We start from the raw sequence: 13,966 nt of genomic DNA on the forward strand, positions 1-13,966 counted from the left end.
GAACGCCTATTCTTGCCCATGTGGTCAAAGAGGAAGCAGTCCTTCTTTTCTTCTTGTTGGGTCAAACCGAACTCCTTGCAGGCCTTTTCCATCATGGAATGGAAGGCCCCTATGTCATCCGGTGGAGATGGGTGAATGGGACTTTTCGGAGGATCCACCTCCACATCCGAAACCCATGACGGGTCTCTCGACGGCGAGAGGGAGATATCAGAAGCTGACCCCTGTTCAGAGAGGGAGTCCGAGAGCTCACCTTCTTCCTGGACTGTTGGAGCAGTTGGGCCCACGACCGATCTAGTCGGGCGGTGTGAAGGTCCGGGCTCGTCGACGAGGGGAGTCGTCGGAACAGGTGGGAGCCTTTCGTCCAGGGACTTCAAGAGCGAGTGTAAGGAGGAAAGTACCTCCATGGAGAGAGTAGCCTGGGCGTTTGGAGGCTGGGTGAAAACTTGAGAGCAGGTTGCACCAGAAGGAAATCTGGGCCGTAGCCCCAGGTCTTCCGGGCTCACTATTCTGAAGCCGTCGTCTTCTTTGGAGGCGATCGAAACTGCCTGTTCTTGTAGCAGTGTGTCGGGTAGCCCCATGTCGAACGCTTCTGGCCTCCAGGCCTGGAACTCCGTCGACGAGGGAATCGTCGTCGACGATGAGCCCGTTTGAAAGGCGGGGGACTGTGACGGAGTGGGCACTTGGATCGTCGCCGTCGTCGTCGTCGACGGAGGGCCTGCAGGTGGCTTAGGCGGTCCCGCCTTCGCGGAGCTCTCCCTGCGTTTATCCGCCTCTCTACTCGTAGCTGATCTTTTCTGATCGCTCGAGGAGGATTTTGGCCTGTCCTTATCTTTCTTCGACGAAGAAGAAGAGGAAGATGATTTCTTCGTCGATTCTTTCGATGAGGCCTTAGAGGAATGACTTCGAGGCACGTCCTTCTCCGTAGGTCGTGATTTTTTGGCCGGAGGTTCCGACGGATGTGAGCGTCGGGAGGCTTCTGATGTTTTCGCTGAGGCGATACTGCGCACCGATCCTACCTCCGACTGAGGGTACGCTCCAGCGCCGTCGTTCAGCCACGAGACCAGTCGCCGATTCCGGTCCTTCAGGGTTTTTTGGGAAAACCCCTTGCAGATATCACATTGGTCCGCCGAGTGGTGGGGGTGAAGGCAGTAGATGCAGTCAAGATGGCCATCCCCTTCATAAACCTTCTTTAGACCGCACGTGGCACACGGGCGGAAAAGAGGCTTACCCGACATTATTGCCAGACCAACTAACAAAACTCGTAGGAGTTAGAAGCGGACCAAACAGACAAACTCGCAGGAGTTAGAAACAATCGATAAGTATTTGAAGAAAATACACGAGGAGATCCCACTATCTTTGGAGACGGTTGAAATCTGAAGGGACCCGCGGGGGCGGGGCTTATATACCATCACGTCCAACGGGGCGTACGTGGGCGGCCCCGTAGAGGACGCAGACGGGGATAGGGCAGAAGTTTTTCCTATTGGAAATGACTATATATATGTGTACCGAGGGTTCCCAGTCTGACGACGGGGAATATTCTAAGCATGTGAATCCATGAAAGATCCAATGCTGGAGAACTTGGGTATCATCGGCATAGTTTGTGTAAGCTATGCCGAGATTGTCCAGATCGTTAAAGGGCGGTAAGGTAAAGAGATTATACAGTATAGGGGAAGTACAGGAGCCCTGCGGGCCTCCACAATATATGGTGGTAGGAGTTGCGCAAGCCTGCTCTGAGAATACCTTCCTGGCTCTCCCTACAAGGAATGAGGTAACACAGACAGTAGCTTCTTGGGAGAACTGGGCTGCGTTGATGAGTTGTCTGCAGAGTGTTGAGTGGTCCACCAGATCAAACGCTGCAGACAAGTCGAGAAGGAGGAGAAGCGCAGGCTTACCTTCAATCATCCATTATTTCACCTAGTTGGTTCTTTAGGTTTAGTAGGGCAGTTTCTGTCCCGTGACCCGGGCGGAAACCTGATTGCCTCTTACCTAGGATGTTGTTAGATTCTAGGAAGAGTTGGATTTGATTGGATGCAGCTTTGTCCAAGATTTTCAGCAGAAAAGGCACAGTGGTGATGGGTCTGTAGTTGTTTGGCAAGACAGGGTCTAAGGTTGGTTTCTTCAGCAGAGGGCGAACCCAGGCCTCCTTCAGGCATGAAGGGACAGTGCTGGGGGTGAAAGAGGCATTACTAAATGCTTTCAGGAAGGGTGTTAGTGTGTCTGCACAATCTTTGATGAGATTAGCAGGGCAGACGTCACCCTTACAGTTGGATGGTTTTATGATTTTCAAGATGGCTAGTACTTCTGATTCAGACACATCTCTGAAGGTGAAGAGTATTTTTTCATGTGTGACGTGAGGGTTGTCCGATGGTGGGGTGGGCAGATTAGATTGGGGCAGGGAAGCGAGGTGGGATTTGATTTTACTCTGCCAAAATTCAATTTAATTGAGCATAGTTGACTGGATGCTCGACCACCAGGATTCATCTTTTACGATGTGCTAATCTTTGGGGTGGCTAGTTCCTTAAAAATTGCAAATAGCTCTTTAGATTCAGATTTGCCATTAGAAATTCTAGTGTTGTAAGAAGCGCATTTCACTGCTGTAATGTCTTGTTTGTACTGGGCGGTAAATTTCTTGTAGGCCAGTAGGGTGATGTCCTGTATTGAGCGCTATGCATTTCAGGGAGCGTTGTTATTTGAGTTCCGTCGTGTACCAAGAGTTAGCGTGTATTTTACTTTTTGCTTTCTTTGAATGTCTGATTGTAAAGTTCTGCTAGGGCAGTGGGATCCTTGAACGGGGGCTTGAGGGCAGAGATCTCTAGGAGTGGAAGGATATTGTTTTTTGTTAGTTTGCGCGCGCTTCTAGCTAAAGCAGGTAGCGCTGGTGTGATGGGTGTGCTGGTTTTAATAGTGGCGGGAATGTAGAAGTGGACAGGGTGTTGGAGCTGATGTCAGCATTGCAGTTTTGTATTTGTATTTATTTGTTTATAAAGCGCTTTACACCAAAGCGCTGCACAATTGAACAACTTAATACATAAAACAAACAATACAACGGTAGAAGCAAATTACAATATGAATCAGTCAACAAAACAGTAATAGAGCAATTAACTGAAGGGAATGGGGAGAGTAGTGGAGTGGGACTGTGTGGGAGGGGCAGGGGAGAGGAGGAGGAGGAGGAGGAGGGAAGGGGAAAATGTGAGAGTGGGGAGGTAGGGGAGGGGAGGAAGATATTTAAGGGGAAAGATGAGGGAGGGGAAGCAGGAAGGGGAAGGGTTTTAAGGAGCAGAATGGAGAAGGAGAGATTTAAGGGAGGTGCGGAATGAGGAGAAGGTAAGGGTAGAGCGAATTGCGTTATGTCATGGTCCGCTTCTCAGTCTAGGGTGTGTCCTTTGGAGTGAGTGGCGTTAGAGATTCGATGTTCGAATCCTAAGTCCTGAAGCACTTTGGCAGGAGATTTTGCTCGTTTGTCCTTAGGATCATTGAGACCAAGGTTAAGGTCACCCATTAGTAGGGATTTAGTGGTGTTTTTCAGGTTTTTGCCTAATAGATGGCTGAGGTTACCCTGAAAGTCAAGTAGTGGGCCGGGTGGCCGGTAGAGGATGTGGATGGGAATTGTGCAGTTTGGTTGATGGAGAGTTCAATGAGGGCATCCGCATTGACCCTATTGGGGAGTCGATCTGTCTGATCGATAGGGCGTCCTTATATACGAGAGCCACTTCCCTTCCTTTAGAGAGTAGTCTGTCCTACCGAAGTAGGGTGTATCCAGGTTGGTGGGCAAAGGAGATAGCTGGCCCTGTTGCTTCATGTAGCCGAGATTCTGTGATAGCGAGGGCATCAAGACCTAAGTTAGAAAAGTAGGTCACGAATCGCAGGGGCGTGTGCAGGGAGCGAGCGTACGTTTAAGAGGGCAAATTGGATGGGGATGGGCAAGGTGTTAGGTTCTGGCTTGGCTAGTTTCAGTGGTGTGACGTGCTGTTTTTGCTTGTGGAGCTGGAGGCAAGGGGGGTGTGGTTGGTGTTGTGTGGGGGGGCTGGGCCTTGTGCTTATTGGCAATGTTCAGCTGAGCTGTATGCAAGCCTATTAGGTTCCTGCTGGTGGTGGTCGGTAGTTTCTGCGCGTTAGTCTGGAACATGATAAGAGGGGATAGGAAAGGTGTGGGTGGGACGTCCTTCGAGTTGGATAGTATGCAGGCCATAGCTAGGTTGATGGTGCTACTGGGCATGAGTGAAGGAAGCTGCGGTGGTGCTAATGAGTAGCTGGGGATACTGGAATGGCGTAGATAACTTTAGGTGGAGTCGTTTGTGGGTGATCCTAGCTGTAAAAGCTGGGGCAAGGCTGAAAGCTGAGGCTAGTTGGGCTTTGAGTTTAGAGATGATACTTGGAGTCGCTGGGCAGGGTGCAGCAATCAATATTATGGGCGCATAGGCAGGGTGAAACAATCAATATGACAGGTGCCTAGGCAGGGTGCACAATCACTATTACAGGTGCATAGGCAGGGTGCAGCAATCAATATTATTTGCACATAGGCAGGGTGCAACAATCAATATTATTTGCACATAGGCATGGTGCAATAACAATATTATTTGCACATAGGCAGGGTGCAACAATCAATATTATTTGCACATAGGCAGGGTGCAACAATCAATATTATTTGCACATAGGCATGGTGCAATAACAATATTATTTGCACATAGACAGGGTGCAACAATCAATATTATTTGCACAGAGGTAGGGTGGAACGATCAATAATACTTGCACATAGATAGGGTGTAACAATGAATATTATTTGCACATAAGCAGGGTGCAACAATCACTATTACAGGCGCATAGACAGGGTGCACCATCAATGATATTTGCATATAGGCAGGAAGCAACAATCAATATTATTTGCACATAAGCAGGGTGCAACAATCAATGTTATTTGCACATAGGCAGGGTGCAACAATCAAGTTTATGGCCGAGGGGCATGGTGCAATAATCAGCATTGGTCACGGAAGTGTTACGATCGACACAGGCTCGTACAGGAAGGCGTTGCAGGGGTCACTTTGGCTGGGTAGCAGTCCACTCAATCAGGAGATATGCATATGCTTCCATGTCAATAAAACCATACATGTAGTAGCAGAATTTGTTTATGAAGATTTGACTGCCGCTGTTTCATCACTTGTGCTTATTCCTTTGCATTGCACGCTGGAGAAGGGGTGCAGGCATGGGAACGCCATACCAAGATAAGAACAAGTGTCATGAATTACCAGACAGGGACAGCATGAAAGGCACCCAGAAATTAATAGGATGGGCCAAGGAATGGCCAAATGCAAAATGTACACTGTTTTTACAGAAATTCTGACACCAGATACCTTCAATGTCCCATATGGTAGAAAGGTCTCTTTACACCTAAATCAGCTATGGGCCGCCTCTGACTTCCATTAAGCACACCCCGACCCGTGCTTACTTCACCGCCTCACTCTTCTCATCCCTTTCAGTGCCAATTATTTGTGGGACTGGCACATGCTGTGTTTCCAGTGGACCTCTGGCGAAACTTGTATTAAGTCCTTGTCAGGGTGATATGATATGATATGGCATTTATAACGCCCCTATGCACAAGTGTTTCCAAGCGTGACTCGGCAAGGGAGGGGGAACAGAGGGTACACAGAGACACTTACTAGGCCAGGTGACATTGAGATTGCGCAAGAGCAGGGGAAGGGGGAAAGGGAAAAGTGCGGGAGGAAAGGCGAGGGGGCAGTGCATTACATGGGATCAACAGTGAAAATAAATAGAATAAAGTAATAAGTAAAAAGTGCGGCCAGCTGGTGGCAAGTGCAAGGGTAAGTGCAGACATCAGGTGTCAAGTGTTGGTAGGGGACTGTAGGGATACAGAAAATAGTTCCCAAGTGTAGGGGTTGCCAGGGAGGCAGTGCAGGTGTGCAACTGGCGGGGGAGGGGACCTGGGCATGAGACCCGAAGGTAGCCAGGTGACCAGTGCAGTTTCCGTTTCAGCCAGGAGTTCAGCAGGGTAGAGGAGAGAAAGAAGAATCAAAGAGGAAGGTTTGAGGTGCTTCTGGGACCAGAGATGGTTCTCCTCAAGTTTCAGGGAGGCAGGGAGACTGTTCCAGAGGGAGGCCCCAGCCGAAGAAAGAGATCTAGCCCCCCCCCCAACTCGTTGCTTGGAGAAGTGACTGACCCTGAGGGAGTTGGAGGCGGAAGAGCGAAGAGCTCAAGAAGGAAGATATTTAGGAAGAGAGAGTTGAAGGTATTGAGGCCATAGTAGGCCCTGTGGACAATACAGAAGGTTTTTAACTTAATACTCGGAGCCACTGGGAGCCAGTGCAGAGATTTCAGTCCTGGAAAGATACGATCCCTGGGCTTGAGGCCAAGGACAAGTCTTGCAGTCCTGTTCTGGATGAGTTGCAAAAGGCGGGGAGTAGAAGCAGGCAGATTTAGAAAGAGGTTGTTGCAGTAGTCCAGCCTAGAGAGAACCAGAGCTCTGGAGACAGTGAGTTTCTGGGGGAAGGAGAGGAAAGGAAGAATACTTCTGAGGAGGTGCAGCTGGTAGCGTGACTTCTTAGAGACGTCAGCGATGTGAGGAGAGAAAGAGTGTGGAGTCGAAGATGACCCAGAGGTTTTTAGCCTCACAAGTGGGAGCAGGAAGAGGGCCAAGAGAGGCCGGCCAGAGAGTGACAGGAAAGGAGGGAGCAGGTGTGTCGATGAGGAGAATCTCGGTCTTGCTGGCATTAAGACAGAGATCATTGGTGGCACACCACTCTGGATAGCAGACAGTCCGAGATGAGAGAAGGAGAGGAAGTGGCGAAAGGGAGCCTGTAAATGAGTTGTGTCATCCGCATAGCACTGAAAGTTGGAGCAGAGAGCGGCAATGCGGTGGGCAAGAAGTGCCAGGTATTGGTTGAAAAGCCAGGAAAAGAGGTTAGACCCCTGGGGAACACCACAAGTAGAGATGGAGGAAAGGAAGGACCTGAGTTGGACCTGGGAGGGTCGATCCGAGAGGAAAGAGGTTAGCCAAGCCAGGGCCTGATCGGTGATACCAAGGTTATCACAGAGACGGTTGAGCAGAATGGCATGCTGTGCTTTTACCCTTGAGTGTGTCAAGGTTAATTATACATAAACATTGTCCAGAGTTGGCCACCTCCAGTTTGCCAGACGTAGCGAGTGTGATGTTTTTCTCATTATCACCGGGGTGGGGGTGCAGCCAATCAGGTTCCGCAGATCGCAGCCTGAAACCTCTGATCTCAGCCCGCATTCCACTGAGCCTTTCTTTTTTTTACAATCTCAACCACCTTCCCCAACCCCACGTACCCGATTGTGGTGGTGGTGCCGCCCGCCGCCGCAGCAGCAGCTTCACTTAATCTCGTCCCAGCCGCCATGATAATGAACGAGGGGCTCCGTACGGATCTCTGCCTTCTACAACCATGGCAGCCATCTTGGCAAAGTATTTTCATTCATTGACCGGGATGCACACAGTGCCCCGTTCAATGAATGAAATACTTTTTTTTAGCACCCTGGGTTACCGCTTTGGTAACCCGGGGTGCTAATGGCGTTAGTAACCTGTTCCATAGGCTACACGGAGGTGGGAGGTTTAACAGCCCAGGACCTTTGTTAACCGCCCTCGCTCCGCTCGGGACATTAACTCGGGCTGCCGGGCAGTTAACCCCCCTCAACCCCCGGTGTAGCCCATGGAGCGCGTTACTAACGCCACATTATGAGGTCCTCCAAATGTTTTGGACTCCCAAGCCAGCATAATCAGTGGTGAAGGATCATGGGACTTATAGCACAAAACATCTGGAGGGACCCATATTAAGTAACCAGGGGAGAATGGTGCAAGAAGATTCTTCAGTGCCCCCACGAGGGTGTTTACCATGTTATAACTGATATGATATGATAAGGCATTTGTAACACACCTATACACAAGTGTTTCAAGGCGCGACGAGGCAGGGGGGGGAACAAGGGGAGACAGACAACGATCTTCATAGGCCAGGTGTCATTCAGATCGCGCAAGTGCAAGGGTAGAGGGGAAGGGAAAAGTGCATGGGGGAAAGGGAGAGGGGAAAGTGCAGTACAGGGTTATTAGCATACAGCATACAGGATAGATAACAAGGGCCAGTGCGAGGTAAGTGCAGACAAGTGCTGGGAAGGGGGGCTGTATGGATACAGACACAGTCCCGTAGTGCATGGGTTGCCGTGGAGGCAGTGCAGGGGAGAGTGGCTGGGCCGAGAACGGTGAATGGCCCAGTTGCAGATTCAGTGCAGTTTCAGTAGTATTAGCAGGGGAGAGGGGGAGAGAAAGCCGAGGCAAAGAGGAAGGTTTTGAGGTGCTTCCGGAACCAGAGGTGGTTCTCCTCAAGTTTCAGGGAGGTAGGAAGGCTGTTCCAGAGGGAGGCCCCTGCAGTGGAAAGAGATCTGCCCCCAACTCGTTGTTTGGAGAAGCGGCTGACCCTGAGGGAGTTGGAGGCGGATGAGCGAAGAGCTCGAGAAGGAAGATATTTAGGAAGAGAGAGTTGAAGGTATTTTGGCCCAAGGCCCCAGACGGCCTTGTGGACAATGCAGAGGGTTTTGAACTTGATCCTCGCAGTCACTGGGAGCCAGTGTAGTGATTTCAGTCCTGGAGAGATACGGTCCCTGGGCTTGAGGCCAAGGCTTGCAGTCCTGTTCTGGATGAGTTGCAAAGGGCGGAGAGTAGAGGCGGGCAGATTAAGATAGAGGCTGTTACAGTAGTCCAGCTTAGAGAGAACCAGGGCTCTAGAGACAGTGAGCTTCTGGGGGAAGGAGAGGAAAGGAAGGATACCTCTGAGGAGGTGTAGCTGGTAGTGTGACTTCTTAGATACGTCAGATATGTGAGGAGAGAAGGAGAGTGTGGAGTCGAAGATGACCCCAAGGTTTTTTGCCTTGCAGGTAGGAGCAGGAAGAGGGCCCAGAGAGGCCGGCCAGAGAGCAGCAGGGAAGGAGGGAGTGGGAGTGCCAATGAGTAGAATCTCAGTCTTACTGGCATTAAGGCAGAGGTCGTTGGCGGCACACCATTCCTGGATAGCAGAAAGACAGTCAGAGATGAGGGAAGGAGAAGAGGAGGCCGAGGGTAGCCTGAAAATGAGTTGAGTATCATCCGCATAGCACTGAAAGTAGGGGCAGAGAGCGGCGATGTGGTGGGCGAGAAGTGCCAGATACTGGTTGAACAGCCAGGGAGAGAGGTTAGATCCCTGGGGGACACCACAGGTAGAGAAGAAGATGTCAGAGAGGAAAGACCCCAGTTGGACCTGGGAGGGTCGATTTGAGAGAAAAGAGGTCAGCCACGTCAGAGCCTGACCAGTGATACCGAGGTTATCATGGAGACGGTTGAGCAGGATGGTATGGTTGACAGTATCAAAGGCAGAAGAGAGATCAAGCAAAATGAGAACACATGGAATGCTAGAGTCAAGGTTCGAGAGCAGGTCCTCACGGATGTTCAGGAGAGCAGTTTCCGTGCTTCTGGCAGCTCTGAAGCCAGATTGATGGTCATAAGACTACCAACACATTCAGCATGGAGATTAAGCTGGGAGATGGCCAGTTTCTCCAGGAGCTTGCCCAGGAAGGGAGTGATAGAGATTGGGCGATAGTTAGCTGGGCAGGAAGGGTCGGAAGAGGGTTTCTTAAGAAGGGGGTGCACACAAGGGAGTGCTTGAGAGGGGATGGGAAGACTCCAGAGGCGAAGGAGTGATTGCGGAAGTCAGCAAGGGCAGGAGCCAAGGAGTCAATGTGGTCCTTGATAGTTTTGGAGGAACAGGGGTGGACCTGTTTTGACGAGACTTTCATAGATCGGACTTGTCTTGAAACCTCGTCAGCAGAAAAAAGGGGAAAGGAAGAGAAGGAGAGAGGAGGGGTGGCTGCAGAAGAGCCAGAGGAAGGGCAGGGAATAGAGGGGGGAGGTTATAGGAGGAGAGTGAGGACAGGATGTCCTGAGTTTTTGAAATGAAGTGAGAGGCCAGTGCCATGCAGAGGGCCTGGGAGGGGACAGGAGAGGTAGAGACTGCAGCAGGGTTGGCCAGCTCCTTGCAGATTTTAAAGAGTTCGGCCGAATTGTTGATGAGGCCGCTTCTTCAGCCTGAACATAGCCATGTAAGTAAGGTGAAAGCAGATCTTCTTGACTCATGCTTCTGTAGAATGGAACTAAGTTAAGGCAATCTTTATGTGGTATAACACTGTGATAACCATACCTTTTTCCATTTCCCTCTCATTAGCTGACAATGGGCTGAACCCTACCTGGTTCTTCAAGCAGTTCGTCTTTGACATCACCAACCCAGAGTTCACATTCCTGCGCTTCGTGGTGTATGAGGAAGACATGTTCAGTGACCCCAACTTCCTGGCGCAGGCCACGTTTCCTGTGAAGGGTCTAAAAACAGGTGGGTTTCCTGACAACTCTATACTTCTACAGATCATGCCGAGTTGGGACAATTTTCTTCCTTTTACCTACGACTCGCTTGTTTTAATCCTGGTTCTCCTAGTCTGTAATTATAAAATCGACCTCTCATTCCTGGCTCACATCTTTCCTCCTTCTTAGTATCCATATATGTATCAAAAGGTTAATAAGCAGATCTCAAATCATAAAACCCCCCCACCTATTAAAATGCACTCATTTTAGGTAGTTATATAAGAAATAATACAGTATTAAAAATGACATGCCATTGGAAAATAATGAAGGTAAAAGACCCTATTATGGAGAGGGCCAAATATCCGGGGGGAGAGTAGATGGAAGTAAGGCAGTGGCCTTCTCACCTATAATGCAGATGTTCAAGAGGACAACTTCAGGGATGGAAACATGTTCCTTTATCTGTGTTGGTCTGGGAATGAATCCCAAATGTTGTATTGGGTGGACTATATGCTGCTAATTTTACTGTGCCTGAATATCCCAACTCTAATCGCTCTCTCTCTCTGCTCATAATAGCCTGTCTCGAACCCTGCTGTGCCGTTAATCTCCCACTCCCCTTAATATTCCAATTCTAATCTCGTCCACCCAGACTGTCCTGTAGGGTTCTGTGTGATTACAGAGAATACATAACAGCCTTTTCAGAGAAAACAATAACAGTGAATAAGTATAGTTTCTTTTGGGTGGGAGTCTCCCCCCAAACCCTCTGTTTCTTTATGAGCTTAAACTAACCTAAGGCCTATTCCCACCCGTTCTACCCCCTTACCCCACCCCATGTCTATTTTTAAAAATGCTCGATGTTTTATTCTCCGTTATAGCATTTTCTGTAATCACTGTATACCGCCTGTACTGGCTCACTGGGATGTGTGCAAGGATCAGGGCTACCAGGGCTGACCCACCCTCTGTTGGTGTGATTTCCACCTACCTTGTGATGGGGTGCCAGGGAGTATGACCATGTGATGCTCCCCAAGCTTCCTCCTTCGCTAAACATCCACTGGTTTGGGGTGGCACCCAGCCCCAGATTTACCCCATTGGCACTTCCTAGAACTAGGATATTTGTCACAGTCCTCAAAATCTTTTTCTGGAAAGCCAAACATTTGTTTAAATGTTTGACTGAGGGTCATCTTTGACACACTCACTGCCCAAAACCGGAAATTAAAGTGAAATATTCAGTTTGATTGGCAGCAGAGTTCTCAACAGATGTTGTATTCTGAAATGTTAGGTTTTGATGTCTAACTAAGATGTATGGAGATACAATGGGGCAGTGACTTTGGGAAAACGTAAGAAGATGTAAACAATGGTGTGCTTGGGGCTTCCCTGGCTTCTGCAATATTTGGTCAAACTAATTCCAAATGGCTTAAAGCACATTGGGCCAGTAACATTGGTAAAACATAAACTGATTACAGGACTGCTTTTTAGAGAGAGATGGCACCGTCTAAAAAGGCACTTTGAGAAGAATAAGTACATTTAAAGCTCACTGGTCGAGTAAGAGTGGCCAAATAATTCTTCAGATTTAAAAGAAGATTTTGACAGGTGTTGGAGTGCTGCACAATGATGGCTGTAAACAGTGATTGGCGATTGGTGTAGATTAGAGCAGATTGGCAAAGTAGAATGGGTCGGAGCATGAAAGGGTAAAATAAATCTGTGTAGGAATGATTATGGATTGTCCACATTTCTGAGCTATAACATATGTTCCCAGTCTCTGCATGCCAGCAACAGATATGGCCACCCTCCCCATGCAGAACAATACTAATGGCCAGCCTCCATACACTTAGCAATGATCAGGCCAGCCTCACTGTGTCCACCAGCAGCTATATCCAGCCTCCATTTGCTCAGCAACATTTATTACCAGCCTCCAAATGCCCATCAGCAGTTACTGCCAGCCTCCAAATGCCCAGCAACTGTTATTGTCAGCCTTCCTTTGCCCAGCAACAGTTATAACCAGCGGCCACACTCCCAGCAATGATTATTCCAACCTCTCTATACCTAGTGACCATTATTGCCAGCCTGCATATGCTGAGTAAGTTGTACCCAGACTTCATTTGCTCAGCAACAGTTATTCCCAACATCTATTTCCCCAGCAGCAGTTATAGCCATCCTCCATATGCCCAGCAACAGTTATGGACAGCAACAGTTATAGCCGGCCTCCATATGCCCAGCAACAGTTATGGCCAGCAACAGTTATAGCCGGCCTCCATATGCCCAGCAACAGTTATGGCCAGCCTCCATGTGCCCAGCAACTGTTATAGTCGGCCACTGCCCAGCAATTGTTATTGACAAACCTCCATTTGCTAAGCAACAGTTAACACAACCTCCATTTGCCCAGCAACAGTTATTGACAATCTCCATTTGCTGAGCAACAGTTAACACGGCCTCCATTTGCCCAGCAACAATTATAGCTAGCCTCCATTTCCTTAGCAACTGTTATGGGCAGCCTCTATATGCCCAGCAACAATTATGGTGAGCGGCAATGTATCCATAGTGGTTATGCCCAGCCTTACCAGGCTGCCCCTCCATATGCACTGATCAACGCTATACTTTGATTGTTTTTTACTGATGCTGCGGGCATGTAAACTATTACTAACTAAGATGCCATCCTCCTTTCCCTTTCTTATCTCTACAACTCTTTCATGTGACTTTAACTTTACCGCTCTCCCCTTTTAGCCTCCTTGCCAGACCTTCTCTTTTCTCTTGCAGACCAAGGTCTGATAGCCCTGACAGTGGCACAATATGCCACTCTTCAGACAAGCCGTGGCGCTGTTAGACCACTACAGTGGTGACTGCGTGGAATACAACAATGTTAACATAGCGAGAAATCTACGGGGCCAGAGTGATTTAGGAAGTACGCACAATGCCCCAGCATGCTAGTTAATGGTACCTCTGCTATGAAACCTACACCTCCCATTTTGTCTTCATTGTGTCTAGGCTACAGGTCCGTCCCTCTAAGGAACAGCTACAGCGAAGAGCTGGAACTCGCCTCCCTGCTTGTCCATATCGAGATTGTAAATGCCAAGGTGAGCAAAGAGCTGCTTATTGCTTAGATGCTGCTGAGGTCCTCTTTTGCAATGCTTTAGGGACTGTCTTTTCTTTATAGCAGCTAACCCCACGTTTACTGTCTCTGGTGATAGCCGGAAATGGAGAAATCCTACATTAGCTGGCTCTATGGCCATGCCATATCTAGACGAGTAGTTCCATATGTATTCTATTCTCAATGCTAGGGGGCTTCGTAGGTGAGAATGAAAAGAGGATTATACAGGATGAGCACCCAAAAAGTTCGGATTCCAAAGAGGCATGAATTCAGTGCACCCCTTAAGTGCCGCCTTAGCTAATAGGATGAGCCAAGCCGCCCACTGTGACAGCGTTGCACACTGTATAAAGACTACGTGGGTTATTACAAGTTTTCCGGTATCCGGCGGGATACTGGAAAATGGAATTAGCATTACCTCCACCTGATATCTCAGTATTTCAGGGATATTGCAGGTGGCGGGAATGCCGCTAATGCCTCATTCCATGGAGTCCTATGGGACTTGGCTGGAGGTAAATTAGTTAACCCCCACTGGCAAATCT

At 49.0% G+C, this 13,966-nt stretch overlaps 1 protein-coding gene across 1 annotated transcript in view; it reads left to right on the forward strand.

Annotated features, from left to right (window-relative positions):
• LOC138497983 (1-phosphatidylinositol 4,5-bisphosphate phosphodiesterase gamma-1-like) overlaps nt 1-13,966 on the forward strand; it is a 738,955-nt gene that overhangs the window by 706,642 nt on the left and 18,347 nt on the right. The window contains exons 30-31 of the mRNA XM_069621756.1: nt 10,215-10,376; nt 13,325-13,413. Of these exons, the coding sequence (XP_069477857.1) occupies nt 10,215-10,376; nt 13,325-13,413 (251 nt within the window). The remainder of the gene's footprint in view (nt 1-10,214; nt 10,377-13,324; nt 13,414-13,966) is intronic.

The sequence above is a fragment of the Ambystoma mexicanum genome, chromosome 5q (assembly GCF_040938575.1).
Source record: "Ambystoma mexicanum isolate Mex_15411 chromosome 5q, UKY_AmexF1_1, whole genome shotgun sequence".
Classification (NCBI taxonomy): Eukaryota; Metazoa; Chordata; class Amphibia; order Caudata; family Ambystomatidae; genus Ambystoma; species Ambystoma mexicanum.